The following is a 23,622-nucleotide window of genomic DNA, read 5'->3' on the forward strand; positions in this document are numbered from 1 at the left end:
CCTAAAAGGACACTAGCCCCAAGGGGACAGAGATAAATTGTAAGCCAGCCCCAAGGGGACAGAGATAAATTGTAAGCCAGTGGTGTGCTAGTGAGGACACTAGCCCCAAAGGGGTAAAAGCCAATGGTGTGCCAGTGAGGACACTGGCCCCTAAAAGGACACTAGCCCCAAGGGGACAGAGATAAATTGTAAGCCAGTGGTGTGCTAGTGAGGACACTAGCCCCAAAGGGGTAAAAGGACACTAGCCCCAAGGGGATAGGGATAAATTGTAAGATTGTACATCGATTGAAGAGAGGGGAACGAAACATTCCTTGTTATAAGGTGTGTAAACTTTTCCTTAGTAGACGTGCTTTAAAATCGTAAGACTGACGATGATACATAACTAGTCAAAGTGGACAATATTTTCGAGTGGGCTTGGCTCTTACATTCAAATATGAAACTCGGGTGAAGGAGGCCTGAAATTACCTACTTAGTTGAGTTTTTAATATTTTTTTATTTTGATATTTTTGTCCATAGCTCTTAAATTTTCATCTATTACCCTCAAAATTGGGGCCAAAGTTTGAAAATTGAAAAGAATAATTAGTTTTTAAAAACATGTTTTTTATTTTTATTTTTAGAATTTGACTATTTCACTATCAACATAAATATGATATTAAAGATAAAGATTATCATAAAGAAATTGGAATAAAATTTAAGTAATTATAAATAAATAAAAAAACTAAATGTAATAATAAAAATTAGCAGTAACTAAGGATTATTTGCAGTGGCATAAATTTAAATAATTACAAAAAAAAAAAAAAAAAAAAAAAAACTAAATTTAATAATAAAATTAGTAGTAATTAAGGATTATTTGCAGTGGGAATCCATTTCTCACGTGAGCTTGGAATCATATCCCACCAAACATGGGCTGTGCTGTCTCCAGTTCTTCACTATTTCACACAACAACATAAAAATTAAACCCCGATTCTTTTTCAATTATTATTTTAAATAACAGTTATTTAATTTTTACTATTGCAATTATTTAATTTCAAATATATTTTGCACATTTAAATTACATCCTCTAAATTTTTTAAATAATTTTAATTTAAATAAATATATGGTTAACCCAAAAATACAATTTAAGTATAGTTCTTTTAAACTTATTTTTGAATTTTTAAAATTATTAATGCTTTGAAATATATTTATTATGGTAGAGATTGGAATATTTACAGTGACTAATAAATAAATAAATAAATAAAATATGGATATGATTTATATGGCTCCCTTCTCTCCACACAGTGGCAACACAAGAACACTTCTTCCCCCATTAGGAAAAAAACAAAAGCCAAAATGGACACACCGCCGCCACTTCGGCCGGAACCAACTTCCGGCCGCCGCGACCTCCGCCGTACTACACCATTTCAATTCCTTAATTTCGATGCCTTTCCAATTCTCTTTCTCGTCATTTCTCTGTGTTTCATCTTCGTTGTCTCAATTTCTCCATTTTACAGTTTCAGTTTCAGTTTTCGTTCATTAAAGCCTCAATCAACATGGAAAAGCGTGGACTTCCTCTGTTTGGCTTTGGTCCTCTTCGCCATTGCCTGTGGGCTTCTCAGCAAAAACAATGGCGAAAACACAGTTCCTGAAGAAATTTACAGAGCTTCTGTTACTTCAAATGATTCAGAGATGAGCTACAAGTCAAACCCATCGATCCCAAATCAACGGAATGGCTACGCAGATCGGACGGATCAGATTCTTCTCCATTATCCACCGGAGATCGCTGGAGTTGAATACTGGCGGCTTTCCGGCGGGGGTTATATAACCAATTATCAATGTATCAGTTCAGACTCTCTTCAGCATTGTCGAAATTTGAAGGAATTTGAAGAAGGGTTTGATTCCAAGAGAGATTCTAGAGCTACATTTTCTGTTAATGATGAAGAAACTTCCCCTTCGTTTTCGCCTCTGTATCAGATTTCTGTTCCTCCATTAGTGACACCTCCCCAGCTTTCTTCGCCGCCGGGTGCGGTGGTTGTAGCGGAGGTAGAGAGAATAAATGAAGGGGATGGAGGTTTTGAACCTGAATTGCTCGGAGAGGATTTTCAGGCAATGGAAGTTGAAATAAGCAAAAATGAGAAACAGAGAGAGGTAGAGAGTAAAGAAACAAAGAGGAAGAGGAACAAGAACAAGAACAAGATGAAGAAATGGCAAAAGGGTGTTGAGAATTTCAAAGAATTCGTTACTCCACAACATCGTTTCAATCGGAATTTATCTCCGCCGCCAGCGCCAGGGCCGCCGGTGACGGTTCATCAATATCAAATTTCGAGTATAGTAGGCGAAACAAAAAGAGGTTTCCCATCTCCACCAGAATCCTCGCCGCAAAAACTCATTGCTGTGAGAACCCAGAATAGCACCGTCGAGCAACCGCCGTCAGGTGCATTAGCTCCGCCGTCGACGACGGCGGAATTGCAGATTCTAATGAAGGGGGAATCGAAAAGAAACGAAGATGCAGAGAGAAAAGGAGCGAGATTTTGTGGAAGTCCGGATGTGAACAGTAAAGCTGATAGCTTCATCGAGACATTCAGAGCGGGTTTGAAATTGGAGAGGATGAACTCGATGAAGGAGAGGCAGAGGAAGACGAGGACATCCATTTTGGGCCGTAAGGGCCCAGAACAGTAAGTGGCTCGGCCCAAGTTCAATTTTTCTTTTATTTCTTAGGTTTATTAATGACTAAATATATAATTTCTTTCCTAATTATTTCCATCATTTTTCAATTCCAAATCAACATTATGGGAGGGAAAACCTTGAGGATAGATGTTAGGAATCACGACTCACCATAGTATTATATTGTCCACTTTGAGCGTAAGCTATCATGACTTTACTTTTGGTTTTCCCAAAAAACTTTGTACTAATGGAGATAGTGTGTTCCTTCCTTATAAATCCACTTCGTACTAATGGAGATAATGTTCCTTACTTATAAATCCTTCTCTTCGTTAGCCAACGTGGGATTACTCCTCTCAATGATTCTCAACAATTCTTCCCTCCAAGGAAGTACACCATACAGCCTTCCCTTAATTCTCAGTGTTCCTAACTTATAAATCCTTCTCTTCCTTAGCCAAGGTGGGATTACTCCTCTCAATGATTCTCAACAATCATTCCCTCTAAGGAAGTACACCATAGAGTCTTCCCTTAATTCTCAACAATCTTTCTCTAGAGCTCTCAAACAACCTCCCCTTAATCTTTCTCTGGAGTCCTCGAAGAACACCCTTTGTTCGACAATTGAGGATTCTATTGACATGACTAAGTTAAGGTCATGATTCTGATACTGTTAGAAATCGCAACTCTCCACAATGGTATGATATTATCTACTTTGAGCATAAGCTCTCATGCCTTTGTTTTTTGTTTTTCCAAAACGCCTCATTTCAATGGAAATAGTGTTCCTTACCTATAAATTCATGATCTTTCTTTTAATTAGCCAATGTGGGACTATTCCTCTTAATAATCCTCAACTATAGATGCATGATTGCATGAAAATAGATCGTAAAATATGTTCGTATATATATCATGAAAATATAAGAGATAAAAGGATACATTTGAAACTTTAACCTATATGCATGTCCATCAAACTATCACTATCACTACAGGGATACATCAGGATTTATAAAGTTGACGGTTACTTTATTTCTATTTACATGTCAACATTTCCATACTCCCACAGCTTGAAGTTCAGTGTATAATTCTATACTGTATATTTGGAAAGTATTCACTATTATTTCAGTCCTTTGTTTGAATTTTTCATATGAGTATGATTTGATTACTGGGTAGATAGTTCAAGATGAGTTTAGGCAGCAAGTTTACTAATGAGGTCAGGTAGAGAATGATCTTGCCTAATGAATTCAACCCACCTCGCTTTGATGCGAACTTGCTCAAGGCTTTGCTTCAGATCCATAGCAACCATTTCGTGTGGGTGGGTTGCAAAAAACGCTTCTATTTCGTCTGCTTCCTCATTGCTGCAAAACTGACAAGAGGAGAATACAAGTGTGAGCCCAAAAAGTCTCAAGAGATCATAATTTACACAGCAGAAACCATTGTTTGAAGTTCAACTTGGACAAAGCGCTATTCTGAATAGTTTAATAGCTTACCGGAGTGATAATGTCACGGACGAAGTTGGTTAACAAAATATGACCATATTTGTTAAAGATGGGCTCCCAGTTCTCCTGCAAGTTTTAGCAAGTATCCATCAATATGAAGTTCAAGAAAGAGAATCTGTTATTTGTTGTTGAAATTCGAAGAAAATAGCAATAACGCAGCATGAAAGTGCTTGAGCCGAGGAGGAGAATTCATTGGGACCAAAAATTGGTACAAGTGCCATGTGACATCAACAAAATATATATATATATCTATGGAGCCCTCGAACAAAGTACACCCTTTGTTCAACACTCTAGTCATTTTTTTACTACCGGCTCACAATTCTTTGTTCGATATTTGAGGATTCTATTGACATGGCTAAGTTTAGGGCATGGCTCTGATACCATGTTAGAAATCACGACTCTGCACAATAGTATGATATTGTCCACTTTAAGCATAAGCTCTCATGGCTTTTCTTTAGGTTTCTCCAAAAGGCCTCATACCACTGGAGATAGTATTCCCCACTTATAAATTCATGATCTTCCTCTAAATTAACCAATGTGGGACTCACTCCCAATAATCCTGAACAGAAATTGCATACCTTAAACCATTCCCATGCCCTGTGACGACCCTCAAAGCTTATTCCTGAAAGCCCATAGATAACATCTTGCTCTCGAACCTAATGATGACAAGAGAAATGAAACTTCTAAAAGCTATGAATATGAATTTTGTATCTATCAAAGGTTCTTACAAATTAAGGATGGCAATACCTCCTCTGAAATAAAAAAATCCAGTGCTTCCACAAGTAAATCTGGGTCTGGACAAGCAGCTAAAATCCCTGTATAGGATCACGAATTTTAGTACTAATGACACAGGATATTTCCTATCAACAATTTTACCATCAATAGCTTTTAAAGGATTGTAAGAAACTTACGCAAAATTTCTTCTTTGTCTTCAGCTGTTTCAGCTTCTCTGTAGAGTTGTAACATGGATTCAAATCCATTCCTACTAGAAACGGTGGCTTTCCTCATGACAGCCAAATAAACAGCCTAATACAACATCTCAAATTTGTAATTGCTAAAGATCTCCAAATGAAGAAGACAATCTTGACACAATGGTTGTTACCTTCTTTGTGTCAGCTGAAAAAAGAGTGGTCTTTCTATCTCTCACATAAGCTTGAAAACGATGCATTGCTTCATCGTGAGTTTTACCATCATCAAATGAGACTAGTGCCCCGTAAATTTTTCCTCTCAGTATAGCACTTGAATGGCCCTCACCAGGTATTGCCTCCCATCCTAATTTTCTGCAGCAAATATTATCATGGTCAGCAATGCAATAATATGTTTGTAGAGTTTTGATGATGAACTTGAATGTAATATTGGGCACCCTGACAAGAGATTTCTTACGTGGCAGAGAAGTGGAGGACATTGATGAAAAACTGTTTCAATTCAAAAACTAAATCAGGAATGGCTTCAGTTGCAATGTTCACGATCCCATTACAGACCTGAAATAGAAAACTTGAGAAGTCAATGCGAGCGAACATAGTTGCCTGCAAGATGCAATTTTAGAGGTAAGAAACATATCCTTTTTCCTCACATAAATGAGCCTTGAAGTCACAATGTAGTCAACCTCTTTCCTGTACACATCAATTAACGAAAGCACGGATGATAATGATTGATGACCAGCTTGACAAAGTGCATATGCATCATCTAAGATACCTGCAACATAACTCAATTGTTTAATAGCTTTGTGAGTTAGTGAGTATTTAAGAAATAAAAACTGTAGGACTTATAAATGCAGCAGGGTTCTTTACACTGACCAAACTTGTCTGTATCCGACAGTAAGCTGTTTTCTATTGCCTTCCTCAATTCAGATTCAAGCTTATCATCATATTTTACCCTATAAAAACCACTCTGGCTTGTGTTCACTTTGATCCAAAAATTTCCATCCCCTGTGTTTGGTATTGTTCCAGCAAAATCTTTTGATATATCGACCACATGAAACTTCGTTTCCAGAAGGAAGTTTTTGTGTTTGTTGTATGAACCAAGTGAAAAAGTGATTGGAATGATCCATTGGCTACCAGAATGCTGCCCAGACAACAAGAAATGTGACTGCAAAAAGAAGAACAGTGTCAAACTTCCACTAAAGAATCCAAGCTACTTTTCCTTCTAAACAATTTCATCAGTTTTAATACCTGCTCAAATTCCAGTGTAGTATCTCTGGACTTCACATAGATAACAGGATACCCCATCTGTTTCGTCCAGGTGTCCATCATTAAGTTTATTTGTGTACCAGATTCCTCGGAAATGACAGCCCATAAATCATCTGTTTTCGCATTTTTCCAAGCGTATCTCTTTATGTACTCACTCAAAGCTTTCTGTTTCACAGCATCACGCATCAAAGGAATAAACTTGTATAAGTCATGAATTAAGGAAAAGTTGGTCCTGAAATCTTTAAGATTACATAAGATCTTGAATTGCGGACATCCACGGATATATAGAATGAAGAATTGTAAGCCTTCAAGAATACTCATAATAATTTAAATAGCTGGTCATTTCACGAAAGATAAATTGGATGTGAACTCATCACTCACTTGAAAGTTGTCATCGCCAAGGTATATCTGTAACATCTGAATTATTGTAGATCCTTTCTTATAGCTTATAGCATCAAATTTGTCATCAATTGAACGAGCAGGGTGTATCTCCATCTGTATTATCAATTCATTTGAAATTGCTTTCGATTTTACTTCCCCATGAACTAAGTTAGATCTCAAAAGCTCATCAATGAAAATACCGGCTAGCTACCACTAGGTCAAAGTGTTTCAAATTTCATTCTAAAAAATCACTGGGAATAAGCCTATTAAATGTGATGGATGAGGACAACAAAGCTATTACTCACTTCAATTGGATGAGATTCTTCCAATGCATCAATAACTAGGCCTCTAGCAGTCTGTTGGAGAAATTGTGTCCACATTTTCCACTCAGGAAACAATGTGTCAATTGCCATGTAGCTTATCTAAAAGTTGAATATCATACATGAGGATGATGATGCATAAATATTTCCTATATAACATAAGTTTGTAAGTAGGAAGAAAGCTCAAATTACCCATGTAGCAAAGCCCTCGTTTAGCCATAAATCACTCCACCAGGCCAAAGTGACCAAATTTCCGAACCAATGGTGTGCAACTTCATGTGCCACACATATAGCGAGCTGATAAGAACAAGATGATTTGCTTTAATGTTACTCAATTTATCTTACTGTTCAAGCCTTTTTTGTGATTTACATAGGTGAGATGAATATAATATTTTCTTACTTCAGAAAGATTCATATGAAAACAATGAAGAATGCTAAAAGACTTAAAGGGTATATCGATATCCGTAAACTTACTATCTGCTTGTTTTCAGCACTTGAATGTAACTCATCATAGAGCAATAAATTTTCACGATATACGATCAAACCATTATTCTCCATAGCCCCACCACCAAATTCAGGAACAGCAACCATATCCAGTTTAGGAAGAGGATAGCTCATTGAGAAGTACCTAATAATTTTATAATTACAACCTGAGATCACTCAAAACTAAGATGTCATGTAGAACGGGGGGTGTTGGTTCCAGACCAAGGAGCCGGGAGGGGTAGAGAACAAAAAATTATATTGATATCCAATGATGCAGAATATATACTTTCATACTAGTTTGTTTGAGTCAATTCATCAAACACTATGGTAACATATACTAGACAGGGAAAGGAAACAATGTCTGGTGGTAGAATCCTTACTTGGTAAAATAATCGAGGACCTTGACAGCAATATTTAGGGAAACTCTCCCTTGCTCACTCTTTCCCAAAGGACAATATACACGAACCTTTATCCCTGGACGAATAGATGAACATTTATACAACATAATGGAACTAACCTCAGATTGTTACAAGGAAAAATAGAACCTCAAGCATAATAGACCTTCTGCCGTGGTGTCTTCAATATAATCAAACAAACCAACCACAAAAGCCACCAAATAGGTTGACATATTTGGAGATTCCTCAAAAGAAACGGTCTTAATGTCCCCATTGAGCTTTTCATCCAAAACAGGCATGTTGGATAGTGCCATCAACTCTTTTGGTATATCTAATGAAATTTTGAAGCTCGCCTGCTCGTGGTAAGACATATCAAAATTAAAAGACAGGATACCCTTGCTTAAAAATTCAAAGAAAAGAAATGAAATTCAATGCCACGATGCATCATGACGATGATTTTTCTAAGACACAACCTTAGTTAATGTTAATGATGATGAACGTGTGAAGGCTAAGACATGCATGTTGCTTATAGTAATATGTGAACGGTATATAGGGTTGTGCTATATAGATGATTTAAAGATGAAAACTATAGGGGCCTCATCCATTTTGTGTGTACATATATATCCGGTTACTTCCCCCATTTATGATGACGAGTACGGACGCGTACACTACGATGATGATGATCATCATGCCTCGCATGACAATCAGGAGTCTTTTGACTTCCGGACGTCGCTACGAACAATTAGCTTGACTATGATGGCTCTAGGGAGGGTGCGAACCGTCTGGGGATCCACACTCGCACGTGTGGGTCGTATGTAGGGAAATACTACACATCCAATTTTGTCTGTACCAAAGGTCACCCCTATGATGGTTTTAACGATAGGCCCCTAGATCATGAGTTGCATGTGTTTGCATTCCCTGATTCCGATAGTGAGATCACTTACTGAATTTTCTTAAAATACTTAAATCGTGTGCTACTTCTATTTCAGGTAAAGGCAAGACACCCCTATACGGCTGACGACAACATCGCAAATAAAGACCATAACACGTACCTAGGATAATAGTATTTTGTTTTCTTAGACTTAGGTTAATATACAGTGCTTTTACTTTAATATTTTAATTGTTTTATTTATTTTTTCTTTATGTTGTTTTAAAGATGCTTTCGAACACGTAAGTCTATAGCAGTGTTTTAAGATGAAGTTTTAAATATTTAATTTTGCATAAGAACATAGATGAAGTTTTAAATATTTAATTTTGCATAAGAACATAGATTAGGATGACGGTAGTGACTTTAGGTTAATGAAAATCTAGGATCTTGCTTAAAATTTCAAACAAAGAAAAGAAATGAAATTCAAAAGAAAACCATCAAATAGAGTTCAGCATATCCAATTTATAGAGATACCTTCAGGGCAGGTTCATCCCAACATGGAAAACACCGCCGTGCATCCACTGCTTCAAACTGAGTAACTGCCATATTCTTCTTCACACCTCCATCAACATAAGTGCTGGGAAAGATCAAAAGAACAAAGGCACTGTTAGTCTCTAACTTCATTTTCCATGTTTGAACTAATTTTAGTACTAATTGTTTGAACTAAAACTAACAAACTCCATAGTTAGTAGAGTACTCTAGTGATGAACCAAGAATAGAATTGGTACGAAGGACAAATTATAATTGAAGGATACATATACTGAAAGAACTTGTATACTCAAATCAAGCATCAGCAGATGATTCTTTCAACTCTAGGATTATAATATACGATTAAGAAAAAGGTAAATCAGATCCAAGACAGAGGGGGGAAAAAAACCATTTGTAAAACCCCTTCAGATGCCCGTTGAGAGGAGCAGAAAACTCGATCTCCAAAATTCCTTCCCCAACGCCAAGCACATCGTCAAACACCAAAACGAGTATCTCGTCTTCTTCATCCAGAATAACATGAGAAGGCCTATAACTCTGCAAATCGATGATTGCTAAAATTAAGTAGAAGATGAAGCGTAGTTAGAACAAAGGCGTAGAAAATCGAAGTGTTTAATAACCTGAGCGTTGGATTTGGAGTTGGAGTTGGAGTTGGAGTAGGAAACTCCATGAACGTCGAGCTCCAAAGCGTTCAAGACGATGAACTTGGTATCATTGAGAATGGCGAGAGTAATCCGTACGATTCCTGAGAAAGAACAGGCAGAGAGATCGGTGTTGAGATGAAGATCGTAGCGGTTTGGAATTGCGAAGTTGGGGAGCCTGGATTGGCCTTTGAATTGAGCTAATATCTTCTGCTTCTGCTCCATAATCCTCAAACGAGAAATTCAGAACTGAGAACACAGTGTCTGTATCTCCGTGAGTGAGAGAAGAAAAGTTGTGAGGCAGTGGAGAAAGAAAATGAAATTTGCCTCCATTTTCCGTTGCTGACAGTTGCCTCTCCTTTCTTTTCCCTCACTACTTTTCGTTGGATTAACTATTTTCTTTTGAATTTTTTATTTTTTATTTTTTTAAAAATTAAGTTTATAAACACTGGTAGATTAATTTAGTATATGATGGCGATGCTTTAAAATATTGAACATAAAAATTCTTAAATTTTAAAATTTATTTTTATGGGGATGATGGCTTATCCCAGGGTTTACAAAGTGCTTACCAAAAGAAAAATTCAAATAAACAAATTATATCATTAATATATATTATTGAGGTCACTTTCCACAAAATAATAAAATATTACAATAAATTTATATATTATATATATATATATATATATAAAAGAATAAAGATAAATGGGCGTCCATTTCATATTTTCCTAGTATTAAATAAACAGACACATATATATATCGGAAATCACGGGACCCATTTGATGTGAGGGGAAAGAAAGTTCTTCCTAACAAGATGGGATCACAAAATTCACTAAATTATTGAAATAAAAAATATCAAAGATTTTTATTTTATTTTTTATTTTTTATTTTTTGTAGAAATTCTTTTATGAACGTCCAATAAGTCTCCATTCTTTTCTTTTCTTTTCATAAACAAAAAATTCGATCTCTATCATCCTATTTAACTATATTTTTTATAAAATAAAATTTTGGATCCAATAATTTTTTTTCAAGTTTAACTTTATTGTTATTTTACTCTATAATTTAATACTTAAAAGTTTGAAATAGTAAGACATGTAATTTGATGGAATTGAAAGTTTAGGTTAAAATTGATGCAAGTTAAAATTGATTTTTCTTCCTAAATTCCAATATATTAACATAGCAACATTGTATTTACAACAATCAACCTAAACTATATAATAGACTTCTTTTTTTTTTTTCTTTTTTTTTTTTCTAAGTTCAAGAAGTAAAATAGACATCATAAAAAAATCTCAAATTTTACTAAATAAAAAAAATTATAAATGTTAAAAAAAAAATCAAAGACATGCCGCCCACCCATTTAATAATAATTTACACCCTAATGTTAAAAAAATCAATTAAACTCATGTAATTCCTCAACTACTTCTAAAAATAATTGTAGCCACTTCGTTAAATGTCTCTAGATTCACATTTTGGTTAGGAATCACCGATCTCCATAATGATATGATATTGTCTACTTTGAGCAAAAAGTCTCGTAGCTTTGCTTTGAGCTTTCCCAGAAACCTTATGTCAATGGAGATAGTATTCCTCACTTGTAAATTCATGATCTTCCACTAAATTGTCAATGGAGATAGTATTCCTCACTTATAAATTCATGATCTTCCACTAAATTAACTATCGTGTGACTCACTCCCAAAAATCCTCAACAATAATACCTGTAAATTCCTTCCTACTTAGTCGAAAGCACGGATAAATTTACATCAACATTGAAAAGAGAGGAATGAGAAGAACGATTCATACAAATTATTCTCTGGTTTGAAGTAAAGGTCAAGCCACAGCAGAGAAAGGAGTAAAGGCAATAAAAGGAAAGGGGAAAAGGAGATTCTCAGAAACTGCAGAACAAGATGTAGGAGATTAAGATGAAACAGAACCAATCCATTGCAAACTTGACCATCAGTTTTCACTTGCAGTTTACAAACTGGCATTTCATAAAACATGCCAAACAGATTGCAAGCAGGAAGCAAGTGGCACTTTTACTACACCACTACATGAATCAATAGGAAACTACCAAAACTAATATATATATTGGGAAAGATAGGGCAGGGAATATCAATGGAGAATGAAAGCCGTAATCAGAATGAGCTTGTTAAATTGGCAAAACAATTGACAGAATGCGAAACCCACAAAAGAAGAGGCAAAACCAAACAAACAAAAAAATGTAGGGTAGTGAGCCGAACTCTAGATGTACACAAATCATTGCCGCCGAAATGAGACTCGACTTATTGCGCCTGATGAAGTGCAGTGGTGATCCAATCAGAGGCAGCTGTTTGGACGTCCAAATCAATGTTGGGGGTGAGGGAAAAGGGGGTTACTGCAACCTGTTTATCCAAGGAAATTTGTTTTATCAGAATATGAAAGAAAAACTAAAGAAAAGTGAAGGAAAAAGCATTCTGAGGGGGGCAAAAAGATCAAACAGAAACTTATTCTATTCATGTCTTTAAATCGTTAGGACAAGAAAAAAGGGTTGTTGTACTGGGAAGAAAAAGAAAACAAAATAGATAATTCAAGATGGTTATCGATTCCTTTGTCAGTTGTCACGTTGTTACATAACTGATCCACTTAAAGCAAATAGAGTTCCTTTTTGGCTCAGGCCCACGTACAAGTGCAAGGGTACTCTTGGGAATAGTTAAGCACTATAGAAATATGGCAAGGTAAATTGATTACTAGAATTGAGTTTGAAGGTTATTCAACTTACAAATCCATTTTCAAGGGCTCTAAAATCCAGATCATCGTCCTTGATATCATGCTCCTTATCCTGAAACTGCACGTAAAAAATAAAAAATAAAAAAGTGATTCCTCATGATATTACAACACTTGATCATGTCGCTGAGAGAGTCTAGCACAACCAGAGTTTTTTTTTCGACCCTATCCACCTGATTTCAACAGGTGGACACAATTCTATAAGTTAAAAGCATTCTTCAAGCAGAATCCAAAGTTTCATTTTATAGTGAATACCTCCATTCTGAAGAACTTCTTCACCCGCCCAGAATCAGATTTTCCCACTGCTCCAGTTGATTCAATTTCCACTATATTCTGCCGTTGTGTGGTCAAACGGCGAGCTGCTCCCTAATGAAAAATAAAATTTATTACTCTAAACAACAAAAACAGACAGAGTGCAGAAAGATCCTTCCTTTACAAAATATAAATTATTAAGACAAGATGACAAGATGGTACAAGATCAATAACTCCACTAATTAAGAATACATAAATGTGAAGAAGCATCATAATTTCAAGCTACTTACAGCAGCAGAAGCATCTCGACCAAGTTGTGCAAGCTGAAGACCAATACTTTGCTGATTAGACATATAATGTCCTGCAGGCCTGTTGGCCGTAACAGCCTGCCAATTTAAAGTAGATCTCCACAGACTTTGCTTTGTTGATTTAAATCCCTGTCAAAAAATGTCAACTATTATGACCAAGAGTAGCAGGAAATTACATCCTGAGACAGAGAATCAAAGATAGCAAAACAAACTCTCTGCTTTTCTTGAAGGGAAAAAAAGAAAAGAAAAAGATAGATTACTTGTTTTAACCAGAAGCTGCATAAGTATTTTAGAAATAAAAACAATTATAAATGGCGAAAAGGAAAAGATTAGGCAAAATGTTTCTAGAACCGATATCCCTGGGATAATACAAAGGATCATGTGACTAAAACTGTAATTTTGACTATACTGAAGCAGTGACCAATTAGCCATAATCTTTTCAAGCTGTTAAAATAGGTGAGGACCATACTGAGAAAAATATAATAAACTAGTAAAAGAGGAACAACATTGCAGGCGTTAATACAAAGTAGAACAAATTGCAGGTAACTTAGAACCTAATGCCAACTATCGTCATTCAGGAACTTGAACGGAAGTAAAATACTCTTTATCTACTAACTAGAAAACAAGCTAGTTCTACCAGATTCTCAGTTAATTCTCCCTATATAATACAAAGGAATAGGTTTCCTTCAAGTTATAGTTATAGTTGATTTTGATTAAAACACTCCACTAGGCATTCCAAAGATCATTCATCACTTATTTTAGAGATAATCAAGGAGAATCATTCAAGTTCAGGCAGAAGCAAAATTCAGATGAAATAACACCCCAAGTTCGTAATCACAACCATGTTTGGAATACATTTATCCACCAAGTTAATTAGAATAATTTTAAATTTTAAAGGCAAAAAGAAAGTGCAAAACCTTGTTCGTCAGAGGTGAAGTAGGTATTTCAATGTTGAGAGAACAGCTTTTAGGAAAATTTCCCTTTTCTATATCGCTCATAGCTGCATTTATCAAAGGCAAACAGACCGACGCAGCATCCTTGAAGTCACTTTCTTGGCTTTGATCCTTCTTCCTGAAGTGAAATAATTAAAGGAAAAACTACCTTAAGGATAATAACTAAGCATCAGTGAAGCTCGATATGGAAAATAGAAAATCAACTGACCAATTCAGAGATATTGATATGGATGGGACACCACAAATCAATGCCTCCCTTGCTCCAGCAACGAGGCCTGAGTAAAACCTGGCAGATTTAAACAATCAATTTAGCAATGGATAAAGGATCAGATCATATTCATAAAGGACGAAATGATAATTATAGTGAGGACAAACATTACGGTCTACACTGACAACTTCATGTAACAAACAGAACTTACATGTGATGACCACAGCTCGATCCCCGGTTAATTCCACTAATGACCTGAAATGTAAACCAAATATATCCTCATGACATGTTACTGGAAATTAAATTAGATCTAGAAAACCCACAGCTACAATTTATAAATGCTAACCAGAAGAGGCTTCGACCAGGAAAAAAGAGCTCCAGACATTGCTAATGAGACACAATCTACAGGCGTTCCTGAGGAAGAGTTACCTAGCGTAATTAGGCATTGAAATTTTGCAGCCTGCAGGCAAGGATTCATGTTTGTGTACAACCAATAGCCAGACAGAAAACAAGTTTTAAATAGACTAGTTACGCAATGAACATCAAAACTCTGGCTGGTAAATTAAGCTATGACAACAAAGTAATTTAAACCAATAAAAGATCGGAGGAAATTTGATACTCAAACAGGAGAAATCAGAGAATATACAACCCCAAATTTAATCAAAATAGATTGTATTCATGACGGGTTAAGACAGTTGAAAAGATAATACAGAAGGACAAGCGCAGCAGCAGTCAAACCCGAAACTTCATAGGCTGTGGCACCGTTAATTTCAGCAGAACTCACGGCAACAGTTTCTCGAAGAGTCACAGAATGACTCGAAACTGATTTGTCCCTGCAGCGCAAATTCGCGAACCATATAAATCACAAGTGATCAATATTCAATGACGAAGATACCAAGTAGAGGAATCACACATACAGATGAAAGCAATAGAGAACACATTATGGTAATCTCCATAACAAGCAACAAAATTGAAATAGAGCACAAGAAGCAGAAAAGAAAAATCCAATCCAGTAAAAGATGGATAAAAAAGAGAAAACATAAACTCACGATTGCGGAGCGCAGACATAGACGTTATATGAACCTTCGCGAACAAGGCCTTCAACGAGGTAAGTAAGGCCGGGAGATTCGATTCCTTCGCTGTTAGTAACAAGAACAATCGGCTTCCGAGTTCCAGAATCCTCAAGATTGGCATCAGAAGTAGAAGAGGACGGCTCAACCGATGCACTAACATCCTTAGATTCTTCGCCTCGTTCACCAGCACCCTTCTTGCGAAGAACATCTTCAAGATTGGAAACAAGGCCCGGAGGCATGAAGTTCTTCTTGACAGAAGTAGAGGAAGCCATAGAGTTAGATTCAGAAGGGAAAAGAAAGAGGATAAGGGGAAATGGTGATTGGGAAGGATTGAAGAAGACGAAGAAGAAGCTTGTCTGCAAGGAATCAGAGATCAGAACCCTAAAATGAGAGGGAAATGAGGAGAAGAAGAAGTAAAGGGAAGAGCAAGAATAAAGCGCTGAAGAAAATGAAAACGGTGAAATCGGTGAGAAGGGAGGATAGATTGGTGGTCCGGTTCAAACGCCGTTACATTCGTAGCGAGAGACGGAGGGAAAGTTTACTGGTTTGGTTTTTGTGGCGTCATGTCATCTAAAATGGTGAAGAAGAAACAACAGTAATATAATGGAAACAAATAATAATAATAATAATAATAAATGTTTTTTTTTTTAATTAGCTAAAATAAAATAAAAATCTAGCTTTGAATTATATTTAAATTATATGGTCAATTTTATTTGTTATTTATTTATTTATTTATATTTAGTAGTATTATTATTATTAATTATTTGCTCGACTTCACAATTATAGATAACATTTATGTTGATGTATACAATTTGTTTACATTATTACCCTTACAATTATGTATATTATGCTCAATTTTATTTGTTATTTATTTATTTATATTTAGTATTATTATTATTATTATTATTAATTATTTGCTCAACTTCACAATTATGGATAACATTTATGTTGATATATAAAATTTGTTTACATTATTACCCTTACAATTATGTATATATATGACGTCACCTAGATGGACATTCATTAAAATAATTTTAATTTGTGTACCTTGTTTTCCATCTTTGAGGATAATTAGATATAAATTAATTTAAACTCAAAGGTATTATTAAAATTATCCACAAATTTAAGTAAATAAATTACAGTTTCAACCCTAAGGTTATTATTTATAATTTCTACCTTAACATGATATAAAATTAAAAAAAAATTATAAAAAAACTAAAACGAATAGTTATTTATTTGTTTGGTCACTTTTATAATGATACCCGTTCTTTATTTTTGTACATATTATTCAATAAATTTAATTACAAGGATTAAAACAAAAATTTAGGTCCTATTATCATTTTTCATTAAGGTACTACCAGTTATTTTTATTGAGTCAAAAGTTTAATCTTCCATTTAATGTCAGTAACTTATAAAATCTTTTTAGATTTAATTTATTGGTTATTGTTTTTTTTTTTTTTTTATTAATCAGAGGTTTAATTAAAAAATAAATAAATAAATGAGACTAAGGGCAATTAAGAGATTAATCATCCGCTGAAATTTGTAAGCTTTGGCGGTTTTTTGGACGCAAAAGAGGATGATAAATTCAAAAAAGGGGGAGGAGAGAGAAATTGTATGAATGAGTTGGCTTGCTTAGTGGATTCCTTATGCTGACGTGGTGGAGCTGTTTATGTTTATGGGTTACACGTGGGATTCTTGGCCCGGACAGGGAATGGGGATACACTTATCCCGTTCCGTTGACACTTACCTCCCCGGATCCAAACAAACGTGCAATTAAGATGGTGTAGTGAGTCCCCAGACAAAGCCAAGTCAGAGTCAGATACGGTACGTTTCAAATCCGATTCTCTTCGCAAAATTTAATGCATTGCATCGCTTTACAACATTTATGGCGCTGCAGAAGCAAGCAACGATATTTCTTCAATTGCGTATTCAAAAAACTATAGTATAGGGTCTATGACATTAAATAATTATTTTTTAAACCTAAATTCATAGAAGATAAAGAGGGATTAAAAAGAGTCAAATTTTCTAAACTTTCTTACATGAAAAGCTGACCTCCAAATGTTTGTGGACTTCTTTCGAAATTATTGTCCAAAACGTAAAATTAAAATTCAATTTAAAAACACATCAAACAAGTAAATCACGTTTTGGGTCGATCTAAAATTTCAGGTTAGTGACCCGTGTTAGATGAATACGATTCTCCACAATTGTATGATATTGTCCATTTTCAACCTAAACTCTCATAGCTTTGATTTGTGCTTCCCCAAATGCCTCGTACTAATGGAGAGACTATTCTTTGATTATAAACTCATGACCATTCTCTAAATTAGCCGTGAGACTTTCATTATCCAACAACTCGAACAATTCGAATAGAGTTCACAACTCAACTCAATTAAACCCTCTATCTCTTAGTTAGGTTAGGTCCGGTTATTGAGTTTTTTTTTTTTTTTTTAAAAAAATTATACTTATCAGCAATCATATTATTAAATAACTAAAATTACATAAAATACATTTTAATTTTTTTTTTTTAAGTATGGTAGAGATAGGTTGGGTTGTAACATTATTTTTTTATTAGTTAGGTTGACTCGACCAAAAAATGTAACTCACAGGCCAAATTGAATTTTTGGTTTTCAAAACATTTAACCAACCCAACCCAAATCGAATATATATATATATATATATATATATATATATATTAACTCAATCTAATTGTAGGGTATAAGTTAACAAGCAACCTTGAGTTATTGAATTACGACTAAAATAAACAAAAATCATCAATACAGTAATTAAAGTGATCGGAAACAATACATTAATTAAGACAGAGTTTAAATTTAATTAAATATCATATTAAAATTTTAATTGAAATAAAAACCACAAATATAATATCATATTAAAAAATGATTTGGTGTTAATTAAAATATAACGTCAAACAACACCAAACATGAGTACCACCTTTAAAAAAAGGTTTGAAAGCTTGAAATCAAAATTATTTGTTCTCCAAAAATTTAGTCAAAATCAACTTTATGTTTAGATCAAGCTGTTGTCCATTTCTTCGTTACAACTCAAGCCCAACATGGACCATCCATTTTCCAAATTTTATTATTTCACTTTTTTATATATATAAGCTAAAAAATTAATTTGTTACTCATGTGAGTAAAGCTTAAAAAAATGAACGAGATAATTATATTATTTTTTAAGGTAAAAGAGCTCCCGTATTTTTTAAGGTAAAAGAGCTCCCGACCAATTTTAAAATTAGAATTAAAATTTTAATGATAAAATATATCGTAAATAATTTGTGCATTAATTAATCTTAAATTTTCACATAAATTGGCACGCAACTTAATATTGTTGAAATGAGTGAATGTCATGACTAACAAAAAAAAATTTGGTCGACTTCGGTTTTCCTAACACAAAGTTTTTTTTTTTTTTTTTTGTAGCTTCCGTCTACTAGAATCATTTACATAATTAAAGCAAAAAAAAAAAAAAAAAGTTATTATGACTAAACTTTAGACCGTTAATAATATTTAGTATTGTTTATGATTGTTTTTAGGAAGATTAATCAATGTGGGCTAAATGGATAGGCGATAAACGAGTTTAGAATGGATGAAGTATCATAAAATTGAATCGCATGAAGTTAAAAGTAGGAACGTTCGACCAAAACATCTTATGTGCATTAAGTTGAACCTGAAACTGTACGTGAACTTAATGTTGAAATGCCTACGAGCTAGATTGGTTAGATGAAGTTGTTTGAATCGTGAATAACATGTACTCTATGACCTTATTTACATGTTATTAATTACGTTATTATATTTGTATGAACCCCACTGAAGCATGCACTTCCTCACGAAACACTGTGATATACCATGAATGTGCATCTCATGAGTAATTCATGTCAGGATAAACCATGAATGTACCTCAGACATGTTCGAACCTTATTTTTTTAATTATGTTTTCATATAATAATTACAATGTTTGATTAAATGTCATCACTAAGTTTGTATTATGTGTGAAATTATTACGATACTTGATTAAATTTAAGGTTAAATGGGATTGTAAGTGTAATATGATAATTGTGCAGTCGGTAAAAATTATATATATATTTTTTTATTATTATTTTTTCCATCAAAATTTTGATGCACAGCTTTCAAACGACATGTCGTCCAAGCGCTCGGTGGGCTACACGTCGGGAAAGAATAGAAGCTTCGAACCGAAGTCATCGCTCGGCAACGGCGGTGCCGAAAAACAGAATATTACCGAAATTTCAGCTTCCGAAGTCTTCGAAGTGGCGTTGAATCAATGGAGATAGCTGGCGAAGAGGGTTCAAAGTTAGTTCTACGAGAGCCAGTGACGATTTTCGGAAGAGGCTCAGGTTTTGCTTGCAAAGATCGAACAGTTTCTCGTCGTCACATTTTAATCGAAGCTAAAACCTCAGAGAACAGTAATGGAGTTCCCATGGAGCCTAGGGTTTCCTTCGAGGTTATCGGAAAGAATCCTATTTGGGTTCGGAGTGGAAAAAATGGCGAAATCAGAACATTTAGATGTTCGGAAAAGGGCGAGATGGTGCCTGGCGAATCGTTCTGCATGGGCGGGCAGGAACTGATGTGGTTCGAATTAAACAAAATCGGTGAATTCGAAGAAGGGGAGAAAATTTGTTCGCGTTCTTCTGATTCGGAGGATATCGATGTTTCTGGCATTGATCCTGTCAAAGGTTTGCTCCCAAAACCTATATAATTTTCCCGATATAATTTAGAGGAAAGTAACCGAAATCATCAAATTTCCAGATTGTTAGCGAATTTCGCGTAGGATTTTGACAACGAAAGTAAATTACAAACGATAAAATTGTATAGAATTTCCAATTTGTGAACCGATGATACTGATTGTTCTTACTGTTTCCTTCTCAGAATTTGTTTTGTTTTGTTATGTGGCACGAATTTGAATGCTGTCAAAGTTTGCTCCCAAAAATCTATCAGGGAAGTAATGAAAATCATAAGTTTTCCTCATTGTTAGCAAATTACGCTTAGGATTTTGATGACAAGTAAGAATAGGCGATTCTATAAAGAAAACAGATAGAATTGTTTTAGAAGTTCCCAATTTTAAATCGATGACAATGATTTTTCTTACTGTTCTTCGTGTCAGAATTTGGTTTCCTTGCCAAAGGACACGAGTTCGAATGCTATGGCAATCGAGTGATTCGTGATGCAAAAAAGTGGGACTGGTTTTTGGATGAGCCGAGAAAAGACAGTGACGACGACGAAGATTATGGAAGGAAACAGAAGAGCAGAGTAAGGGGAAAGAGGAAAAAAGGAGCAAACAATGACGATGAAGATTGGACAGATGAGAATGAAGATGCTGTGGGAATGATTACAAAAACAAAGAAGTTTCAAAGACCCAAATACTCCACAAGGTCAAAAGACAGCAATAAAACTCACAAGGATCAAAAGAAGGCTGCTAAATCTAGTAAAGACTATGTTGAAGAAGATGAAGATGATGAAACTTTAGGAGGTTTTATTGTAGATGATGAAGTAGATAATGAGGAATTGATGGATGAAGATGAAGACAAAGAAGAATTTTCGGATGACGAGGAGGACGATTGATATTGATGACGATCGATGAAGCTAATGGCTTTGGTCAGGCTGCTGCTAACATAGGCTTGTCCTAGAGAGGTTTGTCTCTGTATTGTACTTCCCTTTTAGCCTCATAATCTTGTGAAATATAGAAGTTTGTCTCTGTATTGTACTTCCCTTTTAGCCTCATAATCTTGTGAAATATAGAAGAATGATCAATTTTATGTCGTATTTCAAATTGTAGGTTGAAAATCATTTTCAGTTTCTTTTCCAGTGGTGGATTGGATTGTTTTTTATGTCGAACAATTGGAAGGCCTCCTTGTTATCGAGGAGGCCACCATATTGTGACAGATAGTTTTGCACGGTTGGAAGAATGCGAGAGAAACCATTAACGTACCTCGAATTATATCTAATAGTTATTAGGCGTATACAAATTCATCCGATAGTTATTAATGTGGTAGCCTCATTGCATCTCATCTCCTTTATAGGCTTCATTCCCAAACCCTAAACTCATTTATCTGAAGTCCTGTTGTTTTCCCCTTTATATAGTGTCTCTTACTGTTGTTTGTATTTCTTTCTTAGCATTAGTTCTTTAGGAAATGGAGGGAAAGTCTGCATCACTCTTACTCTGCATCACTCTTATGCATGAGCCTGCAATACCTGTAGTTTTGTCAGGTGCCATTAGGGGAACGAAGCATTCCTTATAAGGATTTGAAAACCTCTCTCTAGCAAGATGCGTTTTAAATCTGTGAGGCTGACGACGATACATAACAGGCTAAAGGGGACAATATCTGTTAGTGGTGGGCTTGGGCTATTATAAATGGTATTAGAGCTAGACACCAGGCGGTGTACCAGCGAAGACGTTGGGCCCCAAAAGGGGTGAATTCATCGGTTAGAGAGGGGAACAAAGCCATTCCTTATGAGAGTGTGGAAACCTCTCCCTTGCAGACGCGTTTTAAAACTGTGAAAATGACGGCGATACGTAACGGGTCAAAGCAGACAATATCTACTAGCGGTGGGTTTGGGCTGTTACAGTCAATCATCATCATTTTCCTGAACATGGTAGCCCAAGACACTATATTGACATTTGTATTAATGCCATCGAAGCTCTTGCTTCGACTACGGGATTATTTTAAGCTACTACTACCCTCAAAAGTTATTCTTATACGTAAAAGATTCAATATTGGTCATTAGTTCACAAGGCATGAACTAATAATATTGTTGAGATCTAACCTAGCACATTTTAGAGATTGAAAACCCTTAATTCCATGTTGCAGGTAGTATCTTGTAGTTTGTTTAGAATGATTTGTATAGCTTGTTTGCCTTCCATAATTTCATATTTGAATTCATCTGAGGCATAGACCTTTAGGCTTTAGGCAATTATTTCGTCTTTCGAATCATGAAAATTCCTTTTTTCACTATTTCTGATTGAATCATAGTTAGAATCATCTCGAGTTGAATTGAGTCACTGCCTTTTGTTTAGAGATTCTGAATGACAAGCTTTTTTGACTGCTTTGAATCATTCGTGGAGGTATATTACCAAGCACGTACATTTTATCCCATTCCATGTCCAAAGCTATTCAAATTCTCAGAACTTCACTAGAATGATTCTATTCCTTTTTACTGCTCAACTTCTTGTGAATCACTTGCGCTGTAAGTTTTGGCCTTATCATGGGCGTGAAAGATCATTGTGAAATTATAGGTAGCTTCTCAGGGTGCCATCATCACCACCCCACTGCCTTCCCCAGCTTGAAACATCAGCAGAAGGTTAGTAATCTTGTTCTTGTTACATAAAACCTCATATTAAATCTTTGTTGTTGTCTAAAGACAGGGCTTCTGTGGCAGGATCTAAGGCTTGCTTGCTTTGGCTTTGCCAGAATCTATTTCTCAATCCGCTTCTATTGCTGTTGCTGTTTGTCACAGTCATGCTTGTCTAGGGCATGTTGTCTATGGCCGTATGTCCATGCCATGTCAAATCATTTATTTACTTTCTTGTTGTATTGCTTTTATGACCGTTTGACGATCTCTGCCCTGTTTTCTAAAATTTTCTTCTCAAAACAGGGCCAGAAGCTTGAGCATACGTAATTTGGTTGTAGGTGACACAATGAGTACCACACAATCGCTAGTTTGCTTAAAAAAAAAAAAAAAGTGCGATTGTGACAAGATAGCCAAATCTCATGGCTTGTTCGCTCCGACTCCTTTGCCTACCACCTTGAACGATGTCATATACCAAATTAGCCAGCATTTTTCTAATATTATTCCACATTAACATGCTATTAATGTTGTTGAAGATTGAATAGAATTATTAAAAATACTAGGAACTTTCCATTTTATTTTAAAAAATGATTGAATTTACAAAAAATTCAATAATACCACAAAAAGTAAAAAAAAAAACAAAAAAAAAATTAAAAATACCTTTAACGTTATTTCACATTTTTTTTAAATATAAAAAAGCAATAAATAAATAAGGTACCTACGTATTTCAAAGCCCAATGGCGGTCCAACATTCTCTGGTTTCGTTGCAAACGAGAGTACATTGGTGGAGCCGAGGATGCAACGTGTC

General features: G+C 35.1%; 4 protein-coding genes across 9 annotated transcripts; 2 read left to right on the plus strand and 2 right to left on the minus strand.

Annotated features, from left to right (window-relative positions):
- Positions 1-1,257: 1,257 nt before the first annotated feature.
- Positions 1,258-2,863, plus strand: LOC111791412 (uncharacterized). 2 transcript variants are annotated; one of them, XM_087122747.1, is made up of 2 exons: positions 1,258-1,387; positions 1,491-2,859. In XM_087122747.1, the coding sequence occupies exon 2, from the start codon at positions 1,666-1,668 to the stop codon at positions 2,653-2,655; it is 990 nt and encodes a 329-aa protein (XP_086978873.1). In that variant the 5' UTR covers positions 1,258-1,387; positions 1,491-1,665; the 3' UTR covers positions 2,656-2,859. The 2 variants fall into 2 exon arrangements, with proteins under 2 accessions (XP_086978873.1, XP_023528506.2); XM_023672738.2 differs by having other exon boundaries at positions 1,315-2,863.
- Positions 2,864-3,512: 649 nt separating this feature from the next.
- On the minus strand, positions 3,513-10,303 carry LOC111789757 (aminopeptidase M1). Its single transcript, XM_023670437.2, has 19 exons — positions 9,930-10,303; positions 9,701-9,846; positions 9,298-9,400; positions 8,062-8,248; positions 7,881-7,974; positions 7,492-7,645; positions 7,210-7,314; positions 7,003-7,119; positions 6,698-6,811; positions 6,299-6,481; positions 5,924-6,215; positions 5,701-5,822; positions 5,511-5,608; positions 5,230-5,407; positions 5,039-5,153; positions 4,875-4,942; positions 4,706-4,783; positions 4,119-4,193; positions 3,513-3,994 (listed from the first exon to the last, which is right to left on the minus strand). Exons 1-19 carry the CDS (start codon positions 10,173-10,175, stop codon positions 3,818-3,820), a joined length of 2,652 nt encoding a protein of 883 aa, XP_023526205.2. The 5' UTR covers positions 10,176-10,303; the 3' UTR covers positions 3,513-3,817.
- A 1,555-nt stretch (positions 10,304-11,858) lies between these two features.
- Positions 11,859-16,078, minus strand: LOC111791874 (uncharacterized). The gene is made up of 10 exons (XM_023673376.2): positions 15,475-16,078; positions 15,164-15,258; positions 14,772-14,839; positions 14,637-14,680; positions 14,426-14,503; positions 14,182-14,335; positions 13,247-13,393; positions 12,960-13,070; positions 12,700-12,765; positions 11,859-12,322 (listed from the first exon to the last, which is right to left on the minus strand). The coding sequence occupies exons 1-10, from the start codon at positions 15,768-15,770 to the stop codon at positions 12,224-12,226; spliced, it is 1,158 nt and encodes a 385-aa protein (XP_023529144.2). The 5' UTR covers positions 15,771-16,078; the 3' UTR covers positions 11,859-12,223.
- Positions 16,079-19,670: 3,592 nt separating this feature from the next.
- On the plus strand, positions 19,671-23,323 carry LOC111789972 (SMAD/FHA domain-containing protein). Of its 5 annotated transcripts, XR_002814431.2 has the most exons (4): positions 19,671-20,203; positions 20,632-21,158; positions 22,762-22,826; positions 22,905-23,320. XR_002814431.2 is itself a non-coding variant. In XM_023670715.2 (2 exons), the coding sequence occupies exons 1-2, from the start codon at positions 19,792-19,794 to the stop codon at positions 21,087-21,089; spliced, it is 870 nt and encodes a 289-aa protein (XP_023526483.2). In that variant the 5' UTR covers positions 19,671-19,791; the 3' UTR covers positions 21,090-21,320. The 5 variants fall into 5 exon arrangements, 1 of the variants encoding a protein (XP_023526483.2); XR_015420232.1 differs by having other exon boundaries at positions 22,762-23,323; XR_015420233.1 differs by lacking the exons at positions 22,762-22,826; positions 22,905-23,320 and adding an exon at positions 21,642-22,755.
- The last annotated feature ends 299 nt before the right edge of the window (positions 23,324-23,622 follow it).

The sequence above is a fragment of the Cucurbita pepo genome, chromosome 3 (genome assembly GCF_057944985.1).
Source record: "Cucurbita pepo subsp. pepo isolate OVF chromosome 3, ASM5794498v1, whole genome shotgun sequence".
Taxonomy (NCBI): Eukaryota; Viridiplantae; Streptophyta; class Magnoliopsida; order Cucurbitales; family Cucurbitaceae; genus Cucurbita; species Cucurbita pepo.

What these genes read in the sequence shown, in the direction of transcription:
- LOC111791412 (XM_023672738.2), top strand. Translation starts at nt 1,330, where the DNA reads ATGGACACACCGCCGCCACTTCGGCCGGAACCAACTTCCGGCCGCCGC.
- LOC111789757 (XM_023670437.2), bottom strand. Translation starts at nt 10,175, where the DNA reads ATGGAGCAGAAGCAGAAGATATTAGCTCAATTCAAAGGCCAATCCAGG. An exon ending in GTGCTGAAAACAAGCAGATA is followed by an intron (nt 7,315 to 7,491) that starts GTAAGTTTACGG and finishes TGTTCTTATCAG; the next exon opens with CTCGCTATATGTGTGGCACA. An exon ending in TCCGTGACATTATCACTCCG is followed by an intron (nt 3,995 to 4,118) that starts GTAAGCTATTAA and finishes TCCTCTTGTCAG; the next exon opens with TTTTGCAGCAATGAGGAAGC.
- LOC111791874 (XM_023673376.2), bottom strand. Translation starts at nt 15,770, where the DNA reads ATGGCTTCCTCTACTTCTGTCAAGAAGAACTTCATGCCTCCGGGCCTT. An exon ending in CACAGCCTATGAAGTTTCGG is followed by an intron (nt 14,840 to 15,163) that starts GTTTGACTGCTG and finishes ACTCTTCCTCAG; the next exon opens with GAACGCCTGTAGATTGTGTC. An exon ending in GTCGAGATGCTTCTGCTGCT is followed by an intron (nt 13,071 to 13,246) that starts GTAAGTAGCTTG and finishes ATTTTTCATTAG; the next exon opens with GGAGCAGCTCGCCGTTTGAC.
- LOC111789972 (XM_023670715.2), top strand. Translation starts at nt 19,792, where the DNA reads ATGGAGATAGCTGGCGAAGAGGGTTCAAAGTTAGTTCTACGAGAGCCA. An exon ending in TGGCATTGATCCTGTCAAAG is followed by an intron (nt 20,204 to 20,631) that starts GTTTGCTCCCAA and finishes TCTTCGTGTCAG; the next exon opens with AATTTGGTTTCCTTGCCAAA.